The sequence below is a fragment of the Etheostoma cragini genome, chromosome 7 (genome assembly GCF_013103735.1).
Source record: "Etheostoma cragini isolate CJK2018 chromosome 7, CSU_Ecrag_1.0, whole genome shotgun sequence".
NCBI classification, from domain to species: domain Eukaryota; kingdom Metazoa; phylum Chordata; class Actinopteri; order Perciformes; family Percidae; genus Etheostoma; species Etheostoma cragini.
In genome coordinates, this window is record NC_048413.1 from 21,909,718 (window position 1) to 21,929,763 (window position 20,046).

Sequence of the window (20,046 nt, forward strand, 5' to 3'; positions counted from 1 at the left end):
AATGGGCCGAGGCGAGCCGAGGCGGGCCGAGGCGAGCCGAGGCAAGCTGTTACCAGCAGTGGAAAAACGCCATTAGGTTATTCTCTGTGCATGGCTGGGCATGGAAAGGTCTTTGCCGTGACTGAAAAGGTCATTGGCTGGGCTAAGTGCTCTCATTCTCTCTTTCCTCAGATTCATGCTGGTGCTTGCCAGTAACCAACCAGAACAGTTTGACTGGGCCATTAATGACCGTATTGATGAGATTGTAAACTTTGCGTTACCTGGTCTTGGTGAGAGGGAAAGATTGGTGCGCCTGTATTTCGACAAATTTGTGCTGGGTCCTGCCACTACAGGGAGACAGTGAGTTGAAACCAGTAAATGTACAAATGATCAATAATGAGAAACAAGTTAAAACCCAAAGGCTCACTTTCTGTACAAACCTATTGTACATTAACTCAACAGGAGATTAAAACTGGCCCAGTTTGACTATGGACAGAAGTGTTCAGACATTGCAAAGCGAGCAGAGGGCATGTCCGGTCGTGAAATCTCCAAACTTGGTGTGGCCTGGCAGGTGAGTAGAAAAAGCCCATTGACACAAAATATTATTTTCTGTTTCCAAACAAATTCAAAGTCAACCTTTTAATTGATATATTTGTTTTCCTGGAAGGCTGCCGCATACTCTTCTGAAGATGGAGTTTTGACCGAAGCGATGATTGACTCAAGAGTTGATGATGCCATCAAGCAGCATGCACAGAAAATGGACTGGCTGCTGATGGAAGCAGGTGTGGGGGTTGGCAAGGTTGGTGTACATCTCCCTAAGGAAATGGCTGCAGGAATCACAGCCCAGGAAGCTTTTTCATTGTCACAAACTGAATCGACAGCCCCAACTGTACAACAAGTCCTACCACTTCTGGAGGTTGTGAGCAATGCTATCCAGGCAGAAACAGCCACTCATCCTTTAGAGGTGGAGGCAGATGCTATCCCCAAAGAGGCAGCCACATTGGTTAAAGAAAGTGAAGTCTTGAATGCTACCGTTGTTGAGACAGTTACTGCTGTCCCTTTGGTGCAGGAGGTTGAGGCCGTTAAGGACCTGACAGAGGAGGTTCTAGGTGCAGCTGTAGCTACAGACATAGTTGTTCCGGAGGTGAAGGATATAGTCACTGAAGTTAAAGAGGCTGAGAGTATACCAGTTTCCACTGTCCAACAAACTGCTGCTGTGAGTAAAGAAGAGCCAACTGCTGATATAGCTGCGCAAGAGACTGAAGTCATTGAAGTAGTCAAGGAAAAACATGTAGCACACTCAGAAACAACAGTCTCTGCTGTTGCTCAGGAGAAGGAATTAGATGTTGTTGTCCCTAATGTTGTCCAGGAGTCAGAGGCTGTATTAGTTGGACTCTCCCAGGAGACTGTTGTCCAAGAAACTGAGTCAGCTGCCACATCTGTTGATGGTATAGAAACTGAAGCCATAAAGGCTACTGAGGAAGTCGCAACTGTTGCTGTAAAGGTTGCAGAGGACATTGCAAACAATGTAGCTCAAGTGCCTGAGTCGCTGGCAAACATTGCAAGAGTGGCTGAAGCAATAGCAGTTGATGTAGCCAAGGTGGCTGATGCCGTAGTAACCATCACTGAGGAGATGGAAGCAGTAGTTACCAAGGAGGTTGAAGCCATGGAAAATGAAGTTGTCAAGGATCCAAATGAGGTTGTAGTGGAGACTGCATCTGAAACATCCAAGGTTACTAAAGAGTTTGAAGTGGTAGTGACCGACGTGGTCAAGGAATCGGAGAGTTTTGCTGCAGAGGTTGTTAAGGAGGTCGAACCTGCGACCACTGAGACTGCTGCCAAGGAAACTGAAGTCCTCTCAATGGAGTCTGCCATTGAAACTGAAGCCACAGCTTCAGAGGAAGCCAAGGAGCCTCAGACTACTGCCATTGAGTTTGCTGCAGAAGGTCAGACTTTGGCCAAAGAGATTACTGCCGAGGAAGCCAAAGTCACACCTGCAGAGGTTTCCAAGGTAGCTGAAGACCTAACTACAAAAGAGGCTGACACTGCGTCTGCAGAACATGTGAAACTGCCGGAGAAAACTGAGGTCCCTGCCAAGGAAGCTGAGGAAGAAACAACAAAGGCTGTAGAGGAGGTAGAGACTGTAGTAACTGAAGTAATTGATGAGACAAGCTCAGCAGCTGTTCCCAACGTAGAAACCAAGGTTGATTCAGAGACTGTGGTGTCGGAACAGTCTGAAAAACTTGGGAGTCCAACCACCGCGAAGTCAGTTCAGACTCCCAGCACTGGAGAAGCAGAACCCAGTCAAACTGAGAAGTCTCTTTCAAACAACCAGAGTGGAGATGAAAACCTCAAACCACAAGCCAAGCCTAGGCCAACAAAATGACCTTGTGAAAACTTTGTCAAAATGCTTTTGTGAAAAATGACCTGCTGGAATAGTTAAAGTGCCCATATTATGCTCATGCTCAATTTTTTACAACTTTGGTCATCACATGGCAGGATTAGCTGGGAGACTTCTTCTAAATGAGGGGCACTTGTGGAATACCTGCAGAACGGAGACATGTTAGTTGTTCTTTTGTAGATTATGGTGAACTAGTGTGTTGTAGCAGTGTTTTTCCATTGATAACAAGTTAGCATGCGCTATGCTTAGCCACCTCATCTCGGCTAGTTACATAGAAAGCCGTGCATATTTTGAACAGCTGACCCGAAGAATGAAGGCAGGACACATTCGGAAACCGTATCTCACTCATGGATAGCACACAGCATTAATAGCTTTTTTATTTTTTTATTTTTTTCTTCAAATTTGTATATGTGTGACGCACCAGAGACACAGAATAAAACCCCAAATCCAAGAAAAGGTGATTTCTATTCATAATATGGGCACTCTAAACACTTAAGTTTAAAACCTTCACCCTATAATGTCTTTTTTTTCTATCAATGTGTTTCCAACTTGATTACTGTGAATGCCAGCGTTAAGGTAATAGTTTGATTATGGCCTGTAGGTTTGTAAGATTCTGAGTAAAAGTATGTACCACCCTGATTGTCTTACTATGGTTCTCTGCTTTTTTTCTTCTGATCCTTGTCACTTTCAAAGCCTATGGCTGGGTGACATTTTGAAAGTGTGTCCTCTAGAAGGGATTTTCTCGAGAGTTTGCTGACCAGTTCTGGCAAGAGTTCAATAGCACGTCTGCAAAAATGTTGGTTCAGAACATCTCTTCCCTGGTAGTTCATAGCAAAAGCACTGGTGCAGTTGAGACCTGCCCTTGACGGATACATTCTTTCACCTTTCACAGAATGACTGGCTTCTGCCAGACTTTTATTTAAATGTAGTTCATAGGTACTCTGTAGCTCTGACAATGTGACACTAGGTCCATAGCTACCCAGCTTACCCGATAACCAGGGTTAACATCAGGTGTTTGAGATATATTTTGTTAACAGCTGCTGCCATACCAGTGTTTTACAAACATGGCGTTTTAGATCCAGGCGGGTGTGGGACCTTTCTCGCACATGAAGAAGAAGAAAAAACACACACAAAATGCACCATTGATGCGGTTTACATTAGATCTAAATTATTAGTTGACTTATCAATTACTTAACAGCATTGAGAGATAATCAACTAATAGTTGAAGTCATTCACTGGTTCCAGCTTCTCAGATGTGAGGTTTATTTGTTATTTCTTAGTTTTTATATCACTTAAAATGTAACATCTGTGGCTCTGAGACTGCTGCTCACAGTACAAACAAGTTAAAGATGTCAACTCGGGCTCTAGAAAATTGTAATGCACATTTTATAGATCAGACATTGACTATAAAAGATACTTAAATAATTGTTCATTTGAGCTGTTGTGTATATTTTCTTGAAAGAGTAGTGGACATCATGGGCACCTGTGGTAGGTAATATTTGGTACTGTCCATGCAGATTTAAGGGGTATATATGCCATAGAATACCCAACCAAGGTGAACATGTTCTTTTAAATGCCCTCACGTTCACTGGAATGTGTCATATTGTGCCAGTGGATAAATGGAGGGCTTTTCTCAGTTACATCAGCATGTCATTGGCATTGTTAGTCATTGCTCATGAAATTTCTATTAGAATAATAAGCCAAACTGAAGTAGTCAGCGGGACCTCTCTGTATAATCTGTCTGTTGTTGCTGCTCTGGAATAACCTCTCGCTATGAAAATGTGTTCTCATCTTTGCTCATATGATTGGAGTGACACAATCAAACATCAGAGGTCACTGTTGTGCTTCAATGGCACTTTTAATAAAACAGACATTTCATCCTCACAACAGCAATGTCTGGACAGAGAGGACGAGGGGGGGCTGGGTGAGGGTTCCCTCTGCTGATAGGCTGGTTGCTCCTGATAAGTGAGAGGCAATTGGTTAAAGAAAATTGAACTGTGCTGTTGAGCACAGTGTGGGGAAGATGGAGAGGTGTGGGTATATTGAACTCATCTTGGCTGGCATTTATTTCTCCCATGTCTACTAAAGAATGAGAATATAGCAAAGAGAACCCAGACCACAACCGTACACGCTCCCCTCCCCCTCGCATATTTACAGGAAAAATTAATACATTCAGGTAATTCACTAAGTAACAAAGCTAATTAATCTGTGTTTTAGCAGAAATCACATGGGTTCACATCCCAGTTTCAAACACTCATCTTCCTGTTCCATTCCTATAATCTTTAACCACACAGTCCATCATTGGGTTTTCTATTGATAAACGACTCACACAAAAATTCCCCCACGCATACCCTTTTAAAGACTGTTAAATCCCACTTGCCTGTATTTATAACAATTTACTGAAGCAGAAATCTAACCATCACAAAAACCCACCCACCCACGAGTCTCTTTTGCCCCTCCCCACGCCATTAAAGTTCCACTTCCAACCCAATAGAGAAAAAAACAAATTCCTGACACCCTTCTCATCCCATTCCATACGCTGCCCACATCTTACCCTGTTCTAAAAGAGCATGCCAAGTTTAACAATTAACACAGAAAATGTCTCTATACAGAAAAAACACCCTTAAAAATGTTTTTTTTTCTTCCTCCTCCCACAACAGTGGACATGGACATAAGACAAGATTTCAGTGGCAACAAATAATTATCATCTTGCTCAATTTTGTGATGATTTTGTGTTGACAGGGGCCGGGTTTAGTCATAAGAAAGTCCTGTCATGAGGGTTTAAGGGGGCTAAGTTATGATCAGTGGGAGGGCAGTTTTCCAGGGTCTCTGAGGCAACAGTTGACCAAGGAGCAGTTTGGGAGGGGGGATTTTATTTGAGGAAAAGGGATTTTACGGGATGGGAGGGGTCTAGGTTTTTTATTTTTTTTATTTTGTGTTTTAGAGTCAGAGGTGGCGTGGACTAGGGTGGCCGTTGTGGTAGAGCTTCTGCTTGATATGGACCATGTTGCCGCTGGAGTCTTCCAGCTGTCTGAGCTGGGCTCGGCGACGGAGGTCTCGGAGGTTGCAGAACTGGGGCAGCCATGACCAGGAAGGGGTATCTGGAGGAAGGAGATGAGAGGCAACAGGACAGTCAGACGTGTAAATGTATGTGACCGATTTTTCCATTTTCATAAATACTAGATATGCGCTGATCTGTATTCTGGTCTGGTGGATATGGCTCTTGAATTTGTCATCTATTGGAAGTTGTTACCTTGAGTTTTTTTAGATTTTGATTCTTTAAAATAAGAATGGAATCACAGGGTAACAATTGGTACCATTAAAATTAGATATGATTATATGGCAAGAAATACAGCATCCACCGGCCTAAAGGAAAAAATACACTGTTAAAAAAAATCTTAAATTACAAATAAAGCAGGAATGTATTCTGTAGTTTATTTATTCATTATAAAGTGCTTTCAGATTCACATTTTCTTTGAAACAATTGAGATAAAGAGTCGGATCTGTAGCCAGGATTTTAGAAATGCCAAATAATAAAGTTTTGTTAAAGACATTTTAAATTTGTTAAAGAAAGTTATATATTGTTTATACATATATATTATACAATGTCAATGTATCCCTTAAGGTGGTTGATGACACAGTAATCTTTAAATCACATCACACACAAAAAAGATGAATAAGATGTATGACAACACATACTGTAAAAGGATCTAGCATATTCCATGGTGCCCTAAACAATGTGTACCAAGGTGAGTCTAAGCACTTTAAGCTTTATTTGGCCCTTGATCTTTGTTTGAAAGGTGACAGAGACAGAAGGGGAACATGAAGTGTAAGGGGGTGAAATAAAGGTCCCACCCAGAATTGAGCTGGGGATTTTAGCTTTCATAAAAAGGTTAGGCACCTGAATAGCTCAGTTGGTAAAGCAGGCGTCCATACATAGAGGTTTACTCCTTGATGCAGCGAGCCCGGGGTTCAACTCTGACCTGTTACCCTTTGCTGCATGTCATTCCCCCTCTCTCTCCCCTTTCATGTCTTCAGCTGTCATGTCAAAATAAAGGCTGAAAATGCCCCAAAAAAACAATCTATAAAAAATGAAAAGGTCATGACGTTTAAAACACACAAAAAACATGAACACATGCTAATATTTCAATGACAAACAGACAAACTATAAACTGGTAAGAGACTGAATTGCCAGAAAGTAGAACATTTCAGACATGAGCAAAAACAACTGCATGCAGGCTTATGAAGACAACTCAACTAGATGACACACTCATTAGAACAAGACACACAATAGTGTAAAATCCTTCTTAGCCTGGTTTTCAGCCTCTAAATCCGGACTCAGACAAGACACATCAACAACCAGCAGAGGACTGAGCTCATTCTGTGAACTGTCCTTTTCTATGTTGATCTGAATGAGATCCAAGCGCTTCTTTCACACAAATTTTCCTCTAAATTAATTGAATACTGGCTTGTCATCTTGTCCATCACTGACATGATGCCTTTGTTTTTCATTGCCATGCTCCGTTTCAGCCTATAACCTGACAAGAATATTCTGAGTGAAATGTTGAATATGTGTTTTAATTGTCACATTTTAAACTAAGCCCAAAGATATCTTCCATAGAACAAGAATACTCAAAACGACCCAGAATATGATGCACTTAGCTTAAAATATGTGTTCCACACTGACCCCAGAATGAAAAAGAGGATGTTTAATATGTCTTTTAGCCACCGGCTTTATCATACCTGGAACAACTGTTAATTCTGGGAAGTAAGGTTGAGCTTTTCACAGTAAGGGCAGAGTGACACACACAAGATTATCGATTGGAACATTGAAATATTGGATGAGAATAGTTAATGGCATCAATCTCTTCAAGTGCACCCGGGGTGTTGCCCTTGATTGTTTATTTATTTTAACATTTGTGTTTGGGCCATTGAAAATGTGACTGCATCCTGACATTATTTCTCTACAGTCACGAGACTGAAGTGCATCAGTCAGTATCTGTCTTTGACCACTTAGCAGCCACCATGCTGTACATACAGGACATACAGGCCCGCCGTGAAAGTGGCCGTATGGAGAGTGGGATTTCAGGAATGTGAGGTGTATAACATTTAGAGGGGAATGGCAGAGCAGACGTTCATACTTGTCGGGTTATAAACTAGAGCCAGTGAGGTCCACAGAGACAGCAGAGAGAGAGAGAAGGAGGGGAGAGCCCCAAACCCAGTAGAAAATGCCCCTGCTAGAGGATGAGCGAGAGGAGGGGTGGTGCTGGTGGTGGGATTGAGGAGGAGGGGATGAGGTGAGGAAGAAGGGAGAAAGAGTGAGTTATTTATAGCTGTGAATGGGTGTGCTGTCCACAAGGACTGCTCTGAAGGGTATCCAAAGGAAAAGGGGCAACAAAGACAGGTTTCTCTCATTTGAATAAAAGGATAGGGATGGAGACAGGAGAAATGATAATGCAAGGCAGAAAATGGGAGGCAAGGGCACAATTGTTGTGTTTTTTTAAAGGAGAGGGAGGGGAGACGGGGGGTTAATGTTGAATGCCAAGTCATCATTTTCTCAATTTTTGTGTCTGCTTTCACTGTTTTTTTTGCAAGAGAGACTCAGATACTCCGGTTCGAGATATTCACAGCGCATAAATGATAAAAAAAAAAAAGAATTGCAGCAGGAAGCATTGTAAAGGAAATGGCCAGGAGTAGATTCAATAAGTGAAGAGGGAGGAGCAAGAGATGGAATTAGGAGGGGGGAAAAGCAATGGGAATCAATGTGCATCTCCGTGAAGTGTGGGTGTGTGTGTGTGTGTGTGTAGGCGTGTGTGTGTGTGTATGTTTCTCACTTGCCATTCCAGCTGCTCTCTCTCATTCTATTTATAGCTCCGGAGGAGAGGGTGTGTGTGTGTGTGTGTGTGTGTGTGTGTGGGTTTGTGTGTGTAAGTGGGGGTGGGGATGTGACAGCATCTCCATCCTGTATCCCCAACAGAGACACACACACACACACACACACACACACACACACAAACACACACCAACCCTTCCCCGCTCTGTCAGCCCCACCTTCACTCCTCATCTTGGGTAGGCTAAACGAGTCTGACCTAGCATCAACGTCACAGTCAACACCACACACACACACACACACACACACACACACACACACACACACACACACACGCACACACACACACACACACACAGAAGAAGAAAGGGGCATTCTCTCCCAGTACAAAAGAAGAAGCCTATATCCCCCACTCTTACTGGTGCTAATGAATATGGATGGTCCCTCCTCTCTGGGTGTTTTTTCATGATGATGTGTTTTACACTGTTGTACTAATGCACTGGAGAAAACAGCATTGTCTGACTCACTGCTGCAAAACCTTCCACACCTCTGAACAAAGCTGCAGCTTGCAACTATCAAAGCTTGTTCATTCAAGTCCTATGTTTATTGTAGCAGTTCATAAATAACACTGGAAAAGCCCTATCCTAAAAACTTACAGGAGTAATAACTAAAACGATAACTTTTAGTTTTAACATTGCTTGATACTTTTTCCATCCTGAGGAGCTTTTCCATGGCGCTCCAAGTATCCAGGTCACATATCACCTACTTTAGCATCCTTAAAACTGAGGATCCAGGCCACCTCCACAATTCAGGCCTGCCCGGACACTGAGCGCAGCAGACAGAATATTCGCCATTAAAATCTCGTTTTTAAAAGCCTTATTGCAATATTCAGGATCTTTAAATTCAAAGGTGGAAATCGGCTAACTCTAGGTGGCAGATATGGATGTGTTAGGTGACAATGCAAGTGAATGTTTATTTGTGTTACATGTGTACACAGTCAGGGATGTGTATGTGTGGTTGTTTATCTGTGTGTCTTAAATAGTTATGCGTATGTATAATTTTTGTGTTAGGGAAAGTCCTATGCAGTCTACCTATTAGATAAACAGGTTGATGACAATTACTGTTTGGAAAGTAAGGAAGCACTCTAAAATGACAAGAAAAGGTTTGAAGATAGCTCACATTAACCTCTGTGGTATCAGAAACATATTAATTGAAATTTCTGAAATATGAATGCGTAATCAAATGCACATTTTAGCTAAGTCAGAAACGCACCTGGACTCAAGATTTGAGGATGCATATTTGAATATACTGGGATATAGCATTGTAAAAAGGGATAGAAATGCATGTGTTGGTGGAGTTGCATTTTAATTTAGGATCACAGACCTATGAAAATCAGAAATGATTTAATGTGGGGGAACTATGCCTGCAAATACAACTGCCACATCTGAAACCCATGCGGATTGGATGTTGTTATAGACAAGCAAGTGTCAACTGTGAATATCAAGAAAATATGCGAAATGCTAGAACTTGGGTATCTGTAACAAATAGATCACTCTATTCATTGTGTTTTTTAAAGAATATTCTTATTACAAGGAAACCATTTATTCTGTGTAATTATTTACCTTTAAGTTTAGACATACATAACTATGCGACTAGGCATGCCACAAGAGTTAACTTAACTATACCAAAAGCAAAGATAAATACTGTTAAACAAATGGTCATAAATAGAGCAATGAAAGAATGGAATGTGCTACCTGAACAAATAACACAAGAAAGCAGTAAAAGGATATTTAAAAGTGCATTTAAAACATATCTAATGATTAGAGAGCATTGGTATACATTGTTGAATTGTGAGATGTGTTCAGAGAGGATGAAAGAGATGTTATGTGACAACAGTATGTGGATATACCTGTCTTAAAAATGTAAATGTAAAAACCTAAAGGGAAGGATGACTGCACTTGTGGCGCTGTCTATGTGTTGTGTATCATGTGTCTATTTTGTTATTCCATTTGCGTTGTATCATGAAATTATAGTGTATTTTAGTTTATGTCTTACAACTTTATTTTTATTGTTTATAAGGTTGCAATGTGAATTTATTATTTGCACTGCCACACTTTCAAGTGAGTTGTAAGGACCTCAGGAAGAACAGCACTTGCAAGCAGGAGCTAACGAGGCTCTTTAAGCAAACAAACAATCTTTAAATGTAGTTTATTTGTGCCAAAAGAAATGCTAAAAACGTTGTTAGTGTTTCCCCCTAGAGTTTGATCCTGGCTGGGTGGAAAAGCCTCTGAAACCGCCATGACCGTGAGAAACTAAAACACTGTACTCCAGGAGGCTAACACTCAGCTCATCGGTGAACATCTTGCCAGTGGACAGAAATGAATCCTCTGCGTTGTCTTTTCAGCAGAGCGCCGGACTATGAGGGATTTTCATGCTGCCATGTCCTGATTCAATATCTGCTTAGCTTTAGCATAACTGAATGCCTTTATATTTCTTTGTTTGTGTCTGCACAACCACATGAACTATACACTACATGTTCTGTCTCAATAAAAAAAAACTTACGAAAATAACATGCATCCTTATTGTTAAGAGCACTGAAAGGAAATGGGAAAATAGATAGTTACAATCACACATTTACACATACTTTATGTGCACTACAGCACAGCACATGGTGGGAGTGAAGTCATGGCTCAATCTTACGAGCCTGGTTTCCACCAGTCTTGGTAACTGCTATATGTGTATTGTGTTGCTTATGACACAAAAAGCAATGCTTGTTACAAAGAAAAGTTTGGCCACATTTTCTCAATAGACAATACATGTTTAGCAAGTACTGCACATTAAAGGGGCGCTATGCAGTTTTGGCTATTTCTTTGCTTTCGTTGCTTTTTTTTCACAGGTTTCTCCATAGAGCTCCCTTACAGCTTCGGAAAGGATATTTGGCAGCTCTTATGTATACTTGTATCAGACTCCTTGTTCGGTCAATCTGCCGTTTCCTCTTCCCTGACGCTGAGTCTGGCGACTTGCCGGCCAAAAGCTACGAGGGTGGTTTTTCTGCTAACAGGCGCTAGAGGGGAGTGAGCCGACGACCATTCAACTCAAAAAGACTCCTTTTACCATTCCAATGACTCTGAAGCTGTTTAAGCTAAAAAAAAAAAAACTGCATAATTCCCCTTTAATTTGTTATCTTTAGTGTAATGTGAAGTGAGAGACTGTGCACTTATACACACCTACACACCAAGACCCCTTTATTTATCTATTCTGCAAACCTGTAAATATAATCCTTATTTAACACAAAATGTATAGGAGCTGTATGTAATTGCTATTTTCTTATTCTCACACTGCAACTGCATGCAGAAAAAAACCATGCAAACATTCAGCGAGCATTTGTGTACTGTAACATCCTACAGAGAGTTTCGGGAGTTCAAACAAGGACCCTCTTGCTGCGATGTGACAGTGCTAACCACTGAACCACTATGCAGTCATTATGGTCTGAACAACTGAGCTTGACATGGAGACATTTCTGGAACATACAGCTACTCACGAGTAATAAGCAATGTCTTAAGTTGAGTTGAAAGCCCTGCACACCTATAATTAACCCGCACTGGTTGTTTTAGGATTTCACAGACTGTGTTTAATTGCTGTTAGCTTTTGTTGAGTGGGACAAATACACTTTATCACCGGGTGCGCTACAAAACTTGATCGGAAAATTGCTCTTTTGTGCTGGTCTAGTAGGGGTTCAATAAGGGATGCAAATGGCACATGCTGCCTTAAATAGTCAGTTCGGTGTTCCAAGAAAACAAAGTACCATGTGTACCAACAGTACCGTAAACAATACAAACAAATTACATATTTCACTTATCTTGGGTTAATTTAAGTGGAAAATATGCTGTACTGTCTCTGCCAACACAAAACAAATTTAAAAAGATTAATGCAATGTATTATACCTGTTGCCTCACATGCAATAAAAAATTTTGAAAAAGATAGTGATCACAAAAATGTCCCCTCCAGGTACCTGTACTAGTGCTATTAATTATGGTATGTGTAATCTAGTCAACCTGTCAAAAAACAGGCAGCCAGAAGCCCATTATATCAGGTCTGTCTTTAGAAACTCAAAAGGTGTTGTATTTCATTTATCTAGTGCATTTCACTAAGATGGTTTTTGACTTTCATTTGCAGCCCTGGAGAAGGTCATTCATGCTTGTGTCTCCTCCAGGCTTGATTGTTGTGACGCTCATGTGATCTTCGCAGGATAAATATCAACATACTACAGTTAATTCAGAACGCTGCTCCCAGGCTAATTGCGCTCTTCAAGATTAATGACCACATTACTTAAATCCTTGTCTTCCTTAAAGACTACCTGTCAATTGTAGAATTGGTTTTAAGGTTTTAAGTCAGCTTATTTGTGTGATTTGTAAAACCCCACAGTGAGACTGATTGCCAGTGCTCACTGTTGAAATCCTCTGTAAGGGCCCTTCTAGTGAGTCCCAAGTCCCCTCGAAATAGGGATCTACCCCGGACCTTCTTGCAGTAAGGCTAACCACTGAGCCACGTGCCGCATGTAGCCTACTCATGTGTGCTAGCTACGCTTCCAAATTAAAAAAATTAGTAGCCCACATCAACAAAAAAGGGATGTTATCTTGAAATTCCATAATCACAAATATGAATGGAGGGAATTGCCATTTTACCCGTTAGCTAACTTGTACCCTGCAAAGCTTTTTTTTTGGTATTTCTATTAAGTTTGAACATGTTTTTAACATTTTAATTGTTATTATATACTTTATGTTAGTTTTTAATCCATTATCTTCATTATTTCAACTCCTTTAAATACTCTGTTTCCTTTGACCACATTGTTTTGCTATTTTTAGCAGTGTCCCCAATGAGATCATTAAAGGTTGACCTTAAAGCGCCAATATTATGCTCATTTTCCGGTTCATAATTGTATTTTGAGGTTGTACCAGAGTAGGTTTACATGTTTTACTTGTCAAAAAAAAACATATTTTTGATGTACTGCACGTTGCTGCAGATCCTCTTTTCACCTTGTGTGTTTAGGTCTTTAAGCTACAGAGTGAGACATCTCACTTCTGTACTATCCTTGTTTGGAATCTCACATGCGCAGTAGCTAGACAATGATCACATCAGGACTTGCAATGACTTGCTGGAGCATAGCAACTTGGTGCAGTGATTGCACTACTGTATTCCATCAAAATCAATTTAAGAATAGAAGATTTATTAAGGTAAATATCTTCAGGGAATTTAATGTGAATTAGCTGTTTGTGAGAGAAACAACCAGAAAGGCATAAATCAATCATTTAGTTGGGCCTGCATTTGTTTTTTCACTAAGCTGTCTCCATAAATGTACCAATTTTAACATCATATTCTCTATCCTGAATTTGTAAAAATGATGAGTACTGTATCTTTTGAGAGTCTCTATAATTGCTTTTGTCATTAAGGTATGATTTAATGTTGTCTTATTAAATATTTCTTTCATAAATAATGAGTTCCATGTCTTCAGAACATAATTACATCTAATGATAGTTATCTTACTGTACATTAGCCTTTGATTGCTGCTGTATCCTGAATACAAATCAAGAGCATTGTTAGTTAGTTAGAGGTATTTCACCTGTCCGAAAAGGAAGACAATTTGAATTTAGTTTTTACCTCAACTGATAGCATTCGTCTGAATCATCGCACAGTGGGGAAGTTTAGCTGTGTTTTTCCAAGAGGTTGCGGTTAATTGAGAAAAAACCCAGTGAGTAGAGCCAAAAATGGACCAAGCACTGGGGGGAAGGTCATTTACCAGAGCTCCAACTGCTGTACTGGCAAACGCTTGTACATGGTGGATAGATAGAGATACATATATTTTGGTATACAAGCTTCATACCTATACATTATACCACATATTACTACTGTACCACAAATTCTGCTTTGAATCATAGACCCTTATTTCACCTGTCAATATATTCAAGTTCCCATTCCTGTGAACATGCTGTGAAATGTATTTTCCTGTATCGAGCACTGCAGTAACACCTCAGCACACACAAACAAAATGAATAGAGAAACATTTTCATTCCACTTTATGGATTGCTGAGCTCTTTTTTGAGTTGTGCTCATGTGTATTTTAGCAGACCAAGCGCACAATGTTACTTACCGTAGTAACGGCTTGCCTTCCAGGCCCTGACAGCACAGTGTAGGACTCCGTCCAGCCACAGCAGCAGCCAGCTGATGCAGAAGCCCAGCAGCAGCCCCAGCATCAAGTCCATCTCCTGCTTGGTCACACTGTCACTCACAAAGTAGTTCTCTGATGAGTCCACCAAGGAATGGTCCCCATCATATGGGATTACATAGTGGACATGATGCCTGGGGGAAGGACAGACAGGGCAAGGTGATGGAACTGTTTGATACAAACCAACATAGATACAAATAATCATTTATTAGCCAGCTTAAAGACATACAGATATGTGACAATTTAAAAAGAAAAAACTACATAAAGTTAACTGTTGGGCTATAACGGGCCCCCAAAAAAGCTTCAATGCTAACTGGCATATATTCTCTGGAGCTCTACCGGAGCAATGAATCCCATTTGTTCAAAAGACATTGTCTTATTTGTGCTTTGGTGATGATGGTATAGAGCTAACATATTGCTCCAAAATCTCCCCATAGGTGTTCGGTTGGGTTGAGATCTGATTACTGTGAAGGCCATGGTGGATAACTAGTGATATTATGTTTGCGAACAATCCTATTCTTTTTAGCGAAACTTTATTTTCATATAAAACTATGCTAGATCAAAACAGGCTCTTACCAGATAGTCTCCTTAAATTTGTTCAAAGTAGAAGAGAGATGAAAGGACTTAAACTAATTTTGTTTTTTTCCACATATCTACAGGGCGTGTGATTGCTACAAACCAGGTATGTTCACATCTTGCAGGAGATAAAAGAGGTAAAAATATGGAAATGGCAATGTTGATAAAATGCAGATTTAAAGACAACTACTTTTGTCATGGATCAGTGAATACACCTCTCTGTTCCACTACTGCAAAAGGAAAACATGCATGATAACACAACATATATGTCTCTGAACATCAACTGTTGCAGCAGCTGATGACAAACATTATTGAGGAGAGTGACCCACAAATTCATTTGTTTTGTTTTTATAGAAAAACAGTATTGTGGTTTCTTTCGTTTTTATTTCTCTGTATATGTTTTAATGTATGTTGTATGTCATGTCTGTGTCTTCTGAATGGACCTTGAGTCTGGCAATAAAGTTGTTGATGATGATGATGATGATGATGATGAAACAACCATCCAGTCCCTCACATTCAGTTTGCCACATTGTCCAGCATTGACTCGACTCCATTGTAAAACAGATACATCTGCTTGCTATGAAATTCTTACTGTACTGGTATTACCAGCCCTCCTGAGAGGGGATGAAGGCTTTTCCAATTTAACAACACAGGCAGTTGTCTGACAAACACTGTAAGGAAACACAGTGGGAGCTGAGAGATGTAACGGCTGGAAGGGAGTACAGAAACACACTTCTGCGTGCACACTTTGGGCCATTACATTAGGATGTAACAGGTTTGGATTGATGCAGTTTTTTAATGCCATTAAGACATAAAAGAGTATTCTAGCAATTATCTATTACACTTCTGCAAATTTGAAAAACGTGCAAGAGATAGATTAAAAAAAGATTAGTGAGAATTGAAGTAGCAGAGACTGAGATGTCCTGACTTAATCTCAAGTAACCTCCAAAAACACTGCATTCTACATTTCCTGTAATGCTAGCTGATAGAGTTTTTGTTAGATGCTCCCTGCCTGGTAAATGCCCCAGTTTTTAACTCAGGTGTTGTACATATTTAAATAAATATTTTCTTTATTTACAGTATCCCTCAATTACATGACACCTCAAAGTTCGAAAGTTGCTGGGCTTAACTGCTAACGTACTGGAAGTTTTACTGATCTTTCCACCTTTTCTGGGGTAAACTGAGGAAGAAGTGAGTATCACAAGCTGCTGTTGGACAAAGACAAATCTCCACCTACAGGAATGTAACTTCATTAACTGAAAACCCACCCGTGCAGTTTGATTGAAAGATGTTCCAAGTGCAATGCAGAAACACCACTTAGCACAACAGCACTTAGTCCTGGCTATATTTTGAGGGGAAAAAAACAGAGCTTAAGTATCTTACTGAAGAGGTAGTATGGCCACATGGGGAATCAAACCCCCTGTTGGACCTCAATGCCACGCAGCCACCGAGGTCCATTAACGCCAAAACATCAAAAAAGCTAAGCTAAAGGTAAAGAGATAAGCCAACACCTTCCTCCAGGATTGTTTCTGTTCCCTGAAGAAGGTTTTTTCCCAGGTGTCTGTAAATAATGTAAAGGATTATTTAATGCTGCCTGTGTACCTTTAAATTGACTTTAAGTCCTATTCACCTGCACCCTACAAATCATTGTGTATGTGCCTTCTTTAGTATAACAATGAAAACTGTTCATATTTGCTGTAAGATTTAGGATGAAAATGCCACAATGACAGCATTTAGATCATCTAAGGAAAACTATCCTGCAGGCTCTCACAACAGCATGACACCAATCAGCAGGGTCCACCCAGCAAAACACACACACTCCTAAATCTCTTCCCTGCCAAAGAGGCAGCTGTCGTGGGCCAGGCTTTGGCCCCCGTCAGAAAAGATACAACTGTATCCAAATCAGTGCACAGATTAAAAATAAAATGACAAAACAAAATGACAGTGACTGTATCCTCAGGTCTGATAAGGTGAGTGTTGTGGGCGTCACGTCACCTCCACGTCTAATTAGGAGGGCAGGCATTTGAAACACAAGCTCAAGTCAGCTCTATTCATCCCGCTCTTTAGGCCGTTTATGTGAAAACAGATGAGTGACTCTCATGCAGGTGTGTTTAAAAGACACTGTGTGGGTAACCTGAAAACTGACAGGAGCGGATTAGGTTTGACTGTGCATACTGTTCAGTGGTTTACTATTTTATCAGTGCCTGTGCATTGCTAAATAATTGTACCGGAGAGAAAGCATATATAATTGTTGGTTTTGTTGACATGGGAAACATTGCTTAATGCTGGTGATAATGCTTTAATTTCTACAAAACCCTGTTTGCATTTACAACTGGGCCCTTTTTGGCAGTAGCAAGGATGAAACAATTGCCAAAATATACAAAATAAGACAGTCAGTTATGCATCATCTCATAAAAAAATGATGTCCCCAAACATATTTTTTTGTCTTGATCAGTCCATATCACATCACATCTGTCAGTGTGTGCGAGAGGCCTTTCCAAACTTTGACTTAGATTATCCCTATCTGACAAGCATGATCTAATAAACTCCTGATGATGAACCCTTTGTGAATTTACAGGCTTAAAAAGCACATGAACTGTCCTCTTAATGCTGCAAATGAACTGCTACATCAACCCCCTTACTGCAGTAGGCTCTGACAGTATACACTGCTGTTTTGTTTTAATGTGCATCTGTTCAGCTTGCACCAACATGAATGGTGACATTTCCCTTCCTAAAACAGCAATCTGTTCTCATGGATGTAACTAGAGGTTGCCTGCAGGACATGGGTCACTCAGGATATCTAAGGACAACATAGGTGTGGACCTAATGGATAAAATGACTCTTACTTTCAATCTTGCTGAAACACTGTTGCCATACCCTAGGGCACTGTAGAAAAGAAGAAGAAAAAAACCAGGAAAAAAAACAGAGGCCCACTTGTGCTCTCTGCTCATCCACACATCCATGCTTTCTGTTGATGGAAAATGCATAATCCTGCTGATTAAATCCGGATTCAATTATTAATGAGTGTCTTGCTGCTGTTTTCCCCCACTTCAAACCTGCTCTGACTGAGAAAGCACACAGCAGGTAACCTTATGAGCAGACAGTACCCTCAGCCCCATAGCACTTCCTAAGCAATAACCACTTCACTTCAGCACCCATATGTTCATTATTGGCCCAGCAGGTTTATATTGTCGCCGACACCGTGTAGGCCTGTGTGAATCGCTCAGCGCACTTGATGCTCCGATTGTTTTGAACGGCCTTATATCGCTCATAGTTCATTACCTATTTATGGTTCCGACACACACCTTCGTGTATGCAGCAAAGCCGAAATCTTCGCAGCGAAAAGCCAACATAAATAAAAATAAAAAATAAAAAAAACAAGCGACCAAATGTGTCATCGGGCTTTCTGTTAAGGGTGAATAATAAAACGTCTATAAAAACATAATTCGCTATGTAAACGCTGCTTTCAGCTCGGCTTTGCGGGGCTTCACCGTGAGAAATCTTCGAGGCCTCTTTAACAATTAAGAATTGACGGATAAAAAAAGAAGAAGCACACACCACCATACATAATCCCAAATATTGTACGAGGATGATGGCATTTACCTTCCACAGTTGCAGTGACAGACGCGGTCCTCCCCTCGTAGATGCGGTAAGATGTAGTTGTGAAAGCGATCCAGTAGTGCGTTCATGTCCATTAAACAGGCTATCGCCTGCAAAGAACCATGCAAGTCAGCTGGGACATGTCAAGCAATGTGCTAGGCTATTCCTACAGACAGCGAATTATCCTCTTCATCATTATCTCGGTAAATAACAACAATAGGGATCATGAAGAAAATGAGAGAAAATATCCTAGGCAGATCCTCCCGATTCTAAGAGGGGGGTCTCGTGCCTCAAAACAGGCTTAGATTATTTATTTATGACAGCAGGTAATTATAGGTAGGCTAACCTACTTCCACATGTCATTGATAGGCCTGCTGTAAGGTGGTTTCTCTCGAAATGTGATAGCCTACATGTGTAGCCTATGCCACATTTGTCTGAAATGATCTGATTAGCCTCGGTGGGTGAATTAGAAAACCTTATTGTGGCCGAGGGAGGTGAAGATGTCTTACCATTACAACTGAAGCACCAAGAATCATAAAAATCATGGTGGTTGTGATCATATGCATCAAAACTTCCAAACTGGCCGCCGTCCTTTAGCCCGGGGTTTTACCCGCGGCAGTGGAGACGCTCCGGCTGGGCTCTGGGCGCTCGGCAGGAGCCGCTCATGGAGCCGCCGCGCCTCTCCTGGCTCCCCGTCGCTCTAAACTGCCAGGTCTCCCTCCGTCTCCTCCTACACACGGCAAGCCGCTCTCTCAGCCCTCACTGCGCCCTCTCCATCCAAGAATCCCCCCCGGTCGGTTGGATGCGGCTGCCGGTCGCTCCAAGGAGGCAGTCCTCTCCTAATTACCGATGCAAAAGTGAGCCGTTCTTCCAGGTGCGGTTTTTTATCTCTATCCCAGTTAAAAATAACATACAGAAAACAAGTGATGGCTCCTTAGATATCCTCTAAGGGGTGCCTCGGTATCCTCTCTCCCCTTTTCCAAGTTATTCCAAACCGGCGCTGCGCTTTAATACCGGCTAATTCTGTCCTCCATCGGCGGAAACGGTCGATTTCTCTCGCCTGGACGTTTCAAAGAGCTGAACAAACTCCTCTCACGGCCATCGCCGTCGTCTTTCTCGGAATGCTTGATATCATCGACATGAGGTCCAAATAGCTCCAGTCGGGAACTAGACCCACCCTGCGCCCTGAGTCCAGTCCGGATCCAGCAACGGCAGCTGCATCAACGCCCGGAGCCAGACACGCATGATTATCCCATCCTGGCTTCCAGCAGCTACACGAGCACCCACTCCCACCTCTAGCGCGCGCGCGTGTGTGTGTGTGTGTGTGTGTGTGTGTGTGTTTGTGTGTGTGTTTGTTTGTGGGTAGTGGGTAGGGGTGGGGGGGCTGCAAACTATCACTATGAAATAAAGCTTAAAGTCAACATTGTAGAAAGAATA

At 41.3% G+C, this 20,046-nt stretch overlaps 2 protein-coding genes across 2 annotated transcripts in view; one reads left to right on the plus strand and one right to left on the minus strand.

Moving 5' to 3' along the window:
• LOC117947531 (ATPase family AAA domain-containing protein 3-like) overlaps nt 1-3,020 on the plus strand; it is a 10,690-nt gene extending 7,670 nt beyond the window's left edge. Inside the window, exons 15-18 of the mRNA XM_034876539.1 lie at nt 172-339; nt 442-550; nt 647-2,423; nt 2,870-3,020. Coding sequence (XP_034732430.1) covers nt 172-339; nt 442-550; nt 647-2,365 — 1,996 coding nt within the window. The 3' untranslated portion in view covers nt 2,366-2,423; nt 2,870-3,020. The remainder of the gene's footprint in view (nt 1-171; nt 340-441; nt 551-646; nt 2,424-2,869) is intronic.
• A 2,001-nt stretch (nt 3,021-5,021) lies between these two features.
• tmem240a (transmembrane protein 240a) lies at nt 5,022-19,918 on the minus strand. Its single transcript, XM_034876603.1, has 4 exons — nt 19,119-19,918; nt 18,613-18,719; nt 14,359-14,567; nt 5,022-5,481 (listed from the first exon to the last, which is right to left on the minus strand). The coding sequence occupies exons 1-4, from the start codon at nt 19,173-19,175 to the stop codon at nt 5,327-5,329; spliced, it is 528 nt and encodes a 175-aa protein (XP_034732494.1). The 5' UTR covers nt 19,176-19,918; the 3' UTR covers nt 5,022-5,326.
• Nucleotides 19,919-20,046: the final 128 nt, after the last annotated feature.